This window comes from Terrapene carolina, unplaced genomic scaffold, assembly GCF_002925995.2.
Source record: "Terrapene carolina triunguis isolate 2854851 unplaced genomic scaffold, T_m_triunguis-2.0 Scaffold113, whole genome shotgun sequence".
NCBI classification, from domain to species: domain Eukaryota; kingdom Metazoa; phylum Chordata; order Testudines; family Emydidae; genus Terrapene; species Terrapene triunguis.
The window spans coordinates 10,925,277-10,936,619 of record NW_020664464.1 but is presented as its reverse complement, the minus strand read 5'-3'; the positions used below and the strand labels follow the sequence as shown (position 1 = coordinate 10,936,619).

The window sequence follows — 11,343 nt, the reverse complement described above, 5'->3', positions numbered from 1 at the left end:
GCTGCTACTCTGAAACAGGACCAGATGGTATCACCCAGGAGTTCTGAAGGAACTCAAATGTGAAATTGCAGAGCTACTAACTGTGGTATATAACCTATCATTTTAATCAGCTTCTGTACCAGATGACTGGAGGATAGCTAATGTGACACCAATTTTTTAAAAAGGCTCCAGAGGTGATCCTGGTAATTACAGGCCAGTAAGCCTGACTTTGGTACGAGGCAAACTGGTTGAAACTATAGTAAAGAACGGAATTGTTAGACACATCGATGTACATTATTTGTTGGGGAAGAGTCAACATGGTTTTGTAAAGGGAAATCATGCCTTACTAATTTACTAGAATTTTTGAGGGGGTCAACAAGTGTGGATAAGGGTGATCCAGTGTATATAGTGTACTTAGATTTTCAGAAGGCCTTTGACAAGGTCTCTCACGAGAGGCTCTTAAGCAAAGTAAGCTGTCATGGGATAAGAGGGAAGGTCCCCTCCTGGACCAGTGACTGGTTAAAAGATAGTAAACAAAGGATAGGAATAAATGGTCAGTTTTCAGAATGGAGAGAGATAAATAGTGGTGTCCCCCAGGAGTCTGTACTGGGACCAGTCCTATTCAATATATTCAGAAACAAACTGAAAAAAGGGGTAAACGGTGAGGTGGCAAAATTTGAAGATGTTACAAAACTACTCAAGATAGTTAAGTCCAAAACAGACTGTGAAGAGTTACAAAGGCATCTCACAAAACTGTGTGATGGGGCAACAAAATGGCAGATGAAATTCAATGTTGATAAATGCAAAGTAATGCACATTGGAAAACATAATCCCAACTATACATATAAAATGATGGGGTCTAAATTAGCTGTTACCACTCAAGAAAGAGATCTTGAAGTCATTGTGGATAGTGCCCTGAAAACATCCACTCAATATGCAGCAGCCGCCAAAAAAGGTAACAAAATGTTGGGAATCATTAAGAAAGGGATAGATAACACCACAGAAAATATCATATTGCCTCTATATAAATCTATGGTATGACCACATCTTGAATACTGCATGAAGATGTGGTTGGACCATCTCAAAAAAGATATATTGGAATTGGAAAAGGTACAGAAAAGGGCAACAAAAATTATTCGGGGTCTGGAACTGCTTCCATATGAGAAGAGATTAATAAGACTGGGACTTTTCAGTTTGAAAAAGAGACGCCTAAGTCAGAATATGATAGAGGTCTATAAAATTATGACTGCTGTGGAGAATAGGGTTGCCAACCCTCCAGGATTGGCCTGAAGTCTCCAGGAATTAAAAATTAATCTTTAATAAAAGATTATGTCATGTGATGAAACCTTCAGGAATACAGCCAATCAAAATTGACAGCCCTAGACTGGAGAAAGTAAATAAGGAAGTGCTATTTACTCCTTCTCATAATATAAGAACTAGGGGTCACCAAATAAAATTAATAGGCAGCAGGTTTAAAATAAACAAAAGGAAATATTTCTTCACACAGCACACAATCAACCTGTGGAACTCCTTGCTAGAAGATGTTGTGAAGGCCAAGACTGTAATGGGGTTAAAAAAAGAACTAGATAAATTCATGGAGGGTAGGTCCATCAATGGCTATTAGCCAGGATGGGCAGGGATGGTGTCCCTAGCCTCTGCTGCCAGAAGCTGGGAATGGGCAACAGGGGATGAATCACTTGATGATTACCTGTTCTGCTCATTCCCTCTGGAGCACCTAGCATTGGCCACTGTCAGAAGACAGGATACTGGGCTAGATGGATCTTTAGTCTGACCCAATATGGGCGTTCTTATGTTTTTATGTATCATCATCATTTCTTCGGGAGAGGAAAGTCCAGGTTTTAGTTCCATAAATTAGTGGATAATAAGGCCAAGCCAGAGGTGAAATTCATGCCACCTCACAGAGCCAGTATGAGGCCTACCCATCACTCAAGTCCTTCTTAGAAGGCATAAGTAGGATTTGAATGGTTCACAGGCCTTCAGCTGGTCCTCTGTCCAGGGGTGAATTTCAGTCATGAGGTCTTCCTCAATGAATCTTACGGAAAATAATTTCACCTTTTAATACTGTGCTATAATTATTATGTGAGACAAAATTTAAAGTATTAACAAGACATTTCCCAATAACGGAGGGAAATTACAGCAGGAGTCCACAGATCTCTCTCAAGTGCATACAGTAGTGCAGTCTCAATTCTGATGCAGAAAAAAAACTTTGATCTCAGGGCAATTTTGCCTGCTAAACATGAGATAGAATTATTTGAATCTAGATATAAAATAATCCTGAGACAGTTTCCAAGACCTAGGGGAATTACCTAAGGTACTAAGTCACTGTCTGCCACAGCTAGAGAGGATTTTTTTGTTTGTTTGTTTTTTCCTCACTGTTTATCAGAAAGCTCAGCTAAAATGCAGCCTTTCTCTGAGGAACTAAGAGAAAATGACTTCTGTGGATAAATTCAAATAATGAACAAATTAGCAAAAACTGTGCTCTGCTCACGGACAACTTGCCATCAGAAAGAGAGGCACAACTTGTTGGTAAAATACTTATGAATTATTAGCCCCGCTATAGTCTGGCCACCACTCTATTTTGTGTCCATTTCTGAACTTTACTCGTCCATCGTATTAGGTGTCATAAGTGCAAAAATGCTTCCCTGCAGTCAAATACTCACCATTTTCCCAATCATCATCAGATATGGGCCTGCATGTTGATTTACAGCAAAGAAGTCAAGGAGCCGAGCATACCAAAATATTATATCCAAGCAGTAAATTAGCCTTCCTACTGTTTGAACAGGAGGATCAGCCCAGCGTAAGCCAAAACCAGTCACAAACAGGATGATAGCTATGGAATCAGTGAAGTTCCAGTACTCATAAATCCACACCTTCACCTTTTGGCTGAACTTTCCTGGCTCTGAAATAAATATCTAAAAAGAAAGTGGGGGAAAAAATAACGGAGGCCAATAAAACCCTCACCCTTCAGCCCCCACCCTGTCTGAACCATCAATTGGTACATGGAAATACTTGATTTATAGCAAGTTTTTACAATGAAAGTTCACAAGGTCAGTGATCTGCAATTCCATGATTGCTGGAATTTGAAATGAAACAGTAATGGTCATAGTGCTCAAGAACCCCTCTTGCCACACCAAATAGGTTAGTTCTCTCTATTGATAAATGAATTCTGCTTCTTAATTCATTCACTGAGGAATATATTCCATAGCAGAAAAGAGCAAGCAGTATACAATTATTAAGCATGTGTATTTTTTTGTAAACAAGTATGGGGTTTGTTTGGAGGAGAAATGGTCATGACCTACAGAAACCCTTTCAAAAGCCCCACAGTCATGGAAAATACCAACCCAACCCTGCTGACATGAAAGTAATTAATGTGTTTTAGTTTAGATCTGAAATACAAAATAAGATCTCTGTATGCCAATCCTGAAAAGGGAATGTTGGAAACTGGGAAGGTAGAGATTGAAATGTTTGCTTCTTGAACTGTAAGGGTGCCCCAAAGGGATTTTCAGCTTCACTAAGCAAATGTGTGAAGTGGAATCTTTGGAAGGCCATAAATAAGACCTTTACACATTGCACGATTGAGGCCAATTATGCACTGCTATGGAAGATCAAACTGATAAGGAGCAAATAAAAGAGATTTTGAAATGTTAGGCCCTGATCCTGCAAGAATTTACTCATATGAGTAACTTCATGTAAATGCCAAATCTGGGACTACTCACATGTGTACAGCTACTTACATGAGTATTTGCAAAGATCAGGCCCTAAGGCTGTAACAGTTCCTTGATACAATCTAGAGAAACACTTCTGCACAGTCAAACATAACAAGGCCCTGAGGAATAAATCAGTTGCATGTGTAAGACACAGTGTTACTTTTCCAGTAGACCAGAACTGATATATGGACTAAGAAATTGTCCTGTAAGTTCCGTTTAATAGTCTTGATTGACATGTTCCTGAACCCACAAACAAGATGTGCCATAGCACAACTGTGACCTCTGAGATGCTTGGTGTTTCATACTGTGATTTTTTTTTTTTAAACTCAGATAACCCTTTTGTGTCCTTTTGTCATTTTTAACCTCATATCCAGTCATATAGCTTCCACATATGTTCCAGACTCCATTTTCTACTCTAGATTTGGGCTTCCCTTTGAAAGCCTTAATGTCCTCTTCCTCTGTTTGCAGGGGTCACACTTCAAAAGTTTCTTCTGCTGTGAGAGATAACGGTGTTGTAGCAGAATTCCCTACTTTCACTACAAGGAATTGTCTCAAATTGGTAAAATATTTAAAGGTATCCACTACGCTTCCAACAGTAAGTAAAGGATTCCAACATAATATTAAAAATATTTATGGTACTTATTTTTATTTTATTTATGTTTGTTTGTGTGTTTAGATAATACTACAGTCAGATGAAGAGAATTTTGGATTATCTGTCTTATCCTATAAAATAATGTAGAAAACATGCCATTGTTTTTGTCACTAAAATCATCTATGGCTTTGGAGTGCAGATTGTACTTAGCATAGAGGATCCAATTTCAGTAATGTGTTTTTTTTCACCTAACAGTATGTTTGTAGATGTGTCTGTGTGTGAAGTGCCATATTGTCAATTTGGGGAGCTAAAGTCCTCTATGTTTCCACAGAACATAATGCAGTATAGCTGAAGTGCAAGTTTCCTGGTCTACAATGAATACCTCCTTAGCAGAAAATGTACTACATGCTCATTCAAAACTTGGCTCTAGGCTGAGACATCCACCAGAGATGCCAGTTGATTTAAGCAATCAATTGCAATAAATTTTGAATTATTGCTTCATTTTTTCAAAAATCAAAATCTGTAAAAAAAATAAAATCTTTGTTTCAAATTTTGAAAAATTTCAACCAACTTTCATTTTTATTATGTGGACTCTTCTCCACAGAGACTGGAAGGAGACCTCCAATGTATTTTACATGCAATAGATCACCAAACAGCTGTTAATTGGTAATAACTTCCAGTCAATGCCACAATCAAAGCAGTGACCTAGAGAGATACTATCCATATTCCATTATCAATGAACCAGTGGCCTAAGCCAAGATTTTCAAAAATAGGTGTCTTGATTAAGGCTGTTACCTCCATATTTAGTCATCTAAATAGGTGGATTAATTTTCAAATGTGCTGGGCACCTACCAGTTCCCATTAGAGCTGGTCAGGAATTTTTTGATAACTGTTTTAATCGAAAAATGTCAATTTATCAAAACCAAAACTGTTGACATGACATAACATTGGTTTTGATAAATCTCATGACTGGACAGGTGGTTTTTTTTTTTTTATTTTTTTTTTATTTTTTTGGATAATTTTAATTTTTCATTTCAAAATTTTAAAACAAAACCATCCAATTTTCCAGTTTGAAATGACTTTTTGTAATGAAATTTAAGCTAATTAAACTGAAAAGTGGTGTGGTTGTTTTTTTTTTTTAAAAAAGGTCAAAATTGAAATGAAACATTTCAAAACAATCAGAGTGAAACAACTGACCCAAACCAAAACCTGAAATTTTTTTTGGTTTGTGAAAATTTTCAAGATTTTGACTTTTTGTCCCAATTTGGGAATGTAAACATTGTTGAATTCTCAAAAATATTTCCTGCCAAACTATTGTTCCCACTAGCTTAGGTGCCTAAATAGGGATTTAGGAGGCAAAGATTAGGCATATATTCTTAGAAACACAGTCCCTAGTTTGTAATCAACTAGGACCACTGAAAAGTAAAGATCATACATATTTCTTCTGCTAAACCCTTTGGAAAGGAATCAAAGAATCTGCAGTCATTATTTATCATTTGTCCTCTAGAGATGTAGAGTAGAGAGAGTGGAAAAGGAAGAGCTCACCTCCCTGACTTTCTCAATGGCAGTGGTGAAAATGTAGATAATTACAAGCCACTCTTGCACGCTAGGCCTGGATTCCATCTTCACCAGCACAGTGTAAGTGAACAGCATGAGAAATGCCAAGTATGCCATCTGCAGAAAACATAATACACATTCCATATGCATAGGTAGCTGTGACAAAGAAATTAGAAACTCGCTAGAAACACAGCTAAGAGGAAAACCAAGTGTGCTATATAATGAAACAAAATTTTGTCAAATTAATGGGACTCTATCAAGCGCTTGATTCCAAAAATTTCTGTCAGCCCTTCAGATTGCTATGCCCTTCTGCAGAATGTCCTCCATAGCTTTGCATCTGAAGAAGTGAGGTTCTTACCCACGAAAGCTTATGCTCCCAATACTTCTGTTAGTCTTAAAGGTGCCACAGGACCCTCTGTTGCTTTCTCCATAGCTTTATCATCATTTTTTTTATTATCTGTATTACTGTCCCCCCCAGGAACTCCACTCATGAACTAGGACCCCATTACAGTAGGTGTTGTACAAACAGAACAAAAAGACAGTCCCCACCCCAAAAAGCTTAGAATCCTCGTAAAAGACAAAAGACAACAGATGGGTGCAGACGGAATGATGGGGAAGTAACAAGGAAATAATGAGCTGATATTGTCTAAATAGACCAGACAGACACAGAGTGAGGGAAGGGGTATAAGACATAAGCAGAGTGAACAATGTGATGGCAAATGTCATGTTAGTTCTGTGATACCGTTTTTGTTGTTGGGTTTTTTTTGGGAGGGGGGGAGGAAGTTAGTTAGGAGGGGATCAGCTAAATGGAAAGAAAAGTGAAGGGGAAAGCATGAGGGGGACAGGGCAGGGGAGATGGGGCAGTTGTGGAGTGAAGTTGAGGTGAGGAGACTGTGAGTATGTCTACTCTTGGAGCTGGGGATGTGATTCCCAGCTCGAGAATGAGAAGACATACTCACACGAGCTCTCATTGGAGTTAGCACACTAATGAGAATAATGTAGCTGCCATACAAATGTATGGGTTGCTTACTCAGGGTGGCTAGCCCATGCTGCCACTCACTGCTGTCTGTGCTACCGTGGCTACCACAAATATTTTTAGCACACTAACTCACGTCTACACAGGCTGGGAATCACTCCCAGTGCAGACATAGCCTGTGAGGGAGGAGAAGGGTTGGTGCAAACAGCTAATCAGCACAGAGCAAAGAAAGTCAGGGAACATGCTACAGTTTTGACTGGCATGTCCAGCGGTCCTGGCTTTGGCTGCTTCTGTTCCTACAGGATGGTATTTCTGGATGGCTGCTCTCTGCAGTTGTCCCCCAAGGCCAACGGTGGGGGGAAGGGTCCAACTGCCCCCAAGATGTGTGGGTGGCTTGTCTCCCCTGCACAGATCTATGTCCAGGAGGGAGTTGGGGGAGGAGGGCCCCCCCCCACTGGGCTTCGTTTTACTCCTTCCTCTCCCTTAGTGCAAGAGTCCCTGCTTTGGCTGCATCTTAAAAAAAAAAAAAAAAAGTCTCTTTGCTGTATTGCCAAAATATTCAACAGAAGACATGGTAAAAAAACTACTTTTCCAAGTTATATGCAGCACACATTCAAAAACCACAAAGGCTCCAATCCTGCAATTTACAACGTGCAGGCAAAATGCTGCAGCTGTGCAGAACCCCACTAAAGTCAAACCAATGTTATGAGCTCATCCTGCTGGTTCTCCAGACCCAGAGCTAAACTTTGTACCTACAATTAATTGTGAGGATGAAAAATGCAGGCAGGAGCCACCTTCCACCCCAAGGGTATGTCTACACTACAGGATTAATCCGAATTTAGATAATTCGAATTTGGGAAACAGGTTGTATAAATTCGATTGTGCGCGGCCACACTAAGCACCTTAATTCGGTTTTAAACCACAGTAATTCGGTGGTGTGCGGCCACACTAACCCTAATTCGAATTAACAAAATCGATTTAGGCTCTACTCCGTTCGTCGAGGTGGAGTACAGAAATCGATTTAAAGGGCCTTTTAATTCGAATTAACTGGCTCTGTAGTGTGGACGGGTGAAGGGTTAATTCGGATTAAGGCAGCTAAATCCGAATTAAAGTCCTAGTGTAGACCAGGCCCAAGAGTGGCTGCATTTCAGTGGTAGGTGAAGTGATTATTTTATATACATATATATTCCGTTAAAGGTTTAAAAGATGCTTGAGGCAATATTAATATCTAGTTATTCTTATTGCAATGACCAACCGTATGAAACCAGAACTTGACAATTGGGGCATTGTAGAATTCATAGACTTTTCTAGTCCTCGGAAGGCTTCCGTGCGCACTGTTAATGGAAAAGGTCTGGCTTTTGTCTGGCTTCTCGGGTCCCTTTTCTGCATCATAATCCTTTTTCAAAAAGAAACAGAGTTTTAAAGTCAGACAACATGTTGTACGAGTTAAACAATTCAGCCACATTAACAGAAACACAGGGAAACTTGGAACGGCAACTCTACAGTAAATGCTGTGTGGTATATGCAGAAACAATTAGCATATCTCAGTCACATGCAGTTGCAACTGTCTTTTGCAAGAAGCAACACCAGATAATATTCTTAGCATTACACTTAACTGTGAATACACAAGGTTCTTTTGAGTTTCAAAAGGTGGTCTTATGGTTACAGCACTGGACTGGGAATCAGGAGATCTGAATCTATTCCCAGCTTTGACACAGACTTCCTGTGTGACCTTGGGCAAGTCCCTCAATCGCTTTGTACCTCACTTACCCAATGTGTGAAATGGGGATAGTAATAATTCCCAATCTGATAGAAATGTGGTGACTATGAATCCTTTGATGTTCACAAGACATTCAGATATTACAGTGATGAGCACCACAGAACAGTTCTAAAAAAATTTGGAATATATATAGAGAGAGAAAAACTAAAGGATTGCAAAATTATTAACCTGGGGAATTTATTGTGATTTGGACAATGTGCCTGATTAAGGGAGCATGAGTGAGTCAGCACCATTCTTACACAGATCTGGGCACACAGGCGTGTTGGTGTCCACTTTGCTACCTCCAAGGAACAGATGGGCAGAGCCCTCCACCCACTGACCAGTGCAGATGAGCAGGCACAGGAAGGAAGTCATAATTTGCCCTCGATATATTACTACCCACCACCAGCCCATACAATTTTCTTAAAGTCTTAATAATGGCTTCTGCCAATTGAAGAAGAGAAAGTTGTCCCATGAGAGGATACAACTTCTAGTTTCAGCAGACTGAAGTATAATTTACAACCACGTGTGAAAAATGCACTTGTGCTGAATCTCTATATCCTGGAACTCTCCTGTGGCTTTTTTATATTGTTGTTCATCTCAACTCAGTTCCAGAAAATTCATAGCTAATCTTTCCAGTTTATGGAAAAAGAATGAACACTCAACACTCGATAAATGATGAAGCTAACAACAGTGCTTCTCTAGAAAGGAAACCTTCCTGTCTCATTCAAGTCAGATAACACTCATTCTACTTTGTTCCCTTTACGTGCCTGCAAGGGGTCCCAGCTGCCCATAATTATAATTGGCCTTACCTCTGAATCGTAGCTGTTATCTAACCAGTAAAAGGCCATTTTTGAATTGACTTTATTATTCAGACACTGCAGGGCACAAGTGCATCCACATTCTTCTGCCTCTTAGAGAGACACTTCAGAATTGGCATTGCCATGTCTGTTGTGTTTCTGAGGAAGTTCTGGAGAAATTTATTTTATTTTAGGCAAATTGAGAGTTAATTGTGAAAGAAATGTCCCAAACATTTCTCTATTTTTATTTATCATAGGTGAGGCTGGGAGCACCGTTGCCTTAATAATTTCCTATTATAAAACCCTCTTATCAGATGCTTTTAATTTTGCCAAACTTAAACAGTTTGGGTTGAAATTTTCCATGAGAGGTATCTGGTTCAGGCTGGAATATTGTGGAAAATTTCAGCCAAAATGGTTCAGCCATTTCCAAAAATGAGGCTAGGGGAAAAAACTGCCAATGATAATAAATGCTGGTAATTTTTTCTTTGAAGAGCTCTAGTACTCCCTTGTATTGGAGTAGGAATTTGAAATTTGACTGGGGGTGGCCTTTGTGTCAGGGATGTGCCTTTTACTGTCCCTATGAAAAGCTGCCTAAATTTGGCCAAATTATAAGTACATGCTCAGGAGAAACTTCCTAGATTTCAGCAACAAAATTCCCAGAAGATTCTGTTCGCACTAGGCATGCTACAGCCAGGGGATTTCCTTGCAGTTGCAGCTTTGGGCTGCTGTGAAATGTGCAGGGTCAGGGCACCTAAACTGATAAAGAAATTATCTCTGCTGTGCTGTCAATCATCCAGGCTGAGACAATGTGGAGGAAGATGTTCCCTGATTCAACCAGGCCTGCGGAGGGAGACATGGGGAGCAGCTTGGTATAAGGGGGTTGGGAGAGATTGGGACTGACTGGGCAAAGATATTTGGACTGTGAGCCAGGGAAGGTAATGGGGGACTGGGAGCCAGTAGGTAGGTGGAGGAGACTGAGACTGTATGAGGTCATGTAATTACAGCCTGTATCATAATGCATAGGCACAAGAGGACCAAATTAAGGTTGCACAGGCAACCTTAACACTGGCATTTCTAACTTTTGAGCAATTGACTTGAATAATGTTCTTCTAACATTTTTGTCTGTGTGAAATATATATATATATATACACACACACACACACACTTGATATATAAATATACATACATTTATTTATCTAGATACTTATATGGCTGCTATCACCATGTAAACACCATAACCATGCTCCTCACAATCATTAAAGGATTTTATCCTCACAATACTGCTGTGAGGTAGGGCGGTATTACCTCAGTATTACAAATGGGGAAGTGATACACAAGATACATTAAGTGATTTGCCCAAGGTCACACAAGAACTCTGTGCCTAAGCTGAGAATAGAACCCATGTCCCCTGAGTTCCAGTCCGGTACCCTATCCTTCCTAATTTTTCAGGAATATATATTGTTTATAAAGTGATAGAACAGATCTTGCCAGACTTGCCTGTCCTGGTGTGGGGAGAGAGAATCTGGATGAGGGGAAATGTGTGCCGTGTTGATTGTTCTTGTGGACAGATCTGTGGCCAGCTGCCCAGGTAGACTGATTTCAAATTGCCACCTTTTTTTAATTGCTGGAGGATCCCATCCACTCCTGCACCAGCTACTCAGGCAGCACCTTTCATTTATTGTCCCCTTTCCAGTGTGTTGAACCACCAATTCTCTGCTAGCATCCTCCCACCACAGGCTCAAGGTTGTTGTACAATGTGGTAAAGTCTGAAAATGTCCAAGCTCAACCCAAGACTGGGAAGATCCTTTGGGAAAGAAATTCCAAAACTGAAATCACCTGAACATATGCCCCCCCAACTCTCATCCGTTCCTTACGCCCTCTGCCCCATAGTCTTGTGTTTGTGTGTGTGTGTGTGTGTGTGTGTGTGTGTGTGTGTGTGTGTGTGTGTGTGT

General features: G+C 40.0%; 1 protein-coding gene across 1 annotated transcript in view; it reads right to left on the bottom strand.

Annotated features, from left to right (window-relative positions):
• TRPM6 (transient receptor potential cation channel subfamily M member 6) overlaps positions 1-11,343 on the bottom strand; it is a 123,544-nt gene that overhangs the window by 47,452 nt on the left and 64,749 nt on the right. The window contains exons 20-22 of the mRNA XM_026652362.1: positions 8,088-8,228; positions 5,845-5,973; positions 2,661-2,912 (exon numbers count right to left, since the gene is read on the bottom strand). Coding sequence (XP_026508147.1) covers positions 2,661-2,912; positions 5,845-5,973; positions 8,088-8,228 — 522 coding nt within the window. The remainder of the gene's footprint in view (positions 1-2,660; positions 2,913-5,844; positions 5,974-8,087; positions 8,229-11,343) is intronic.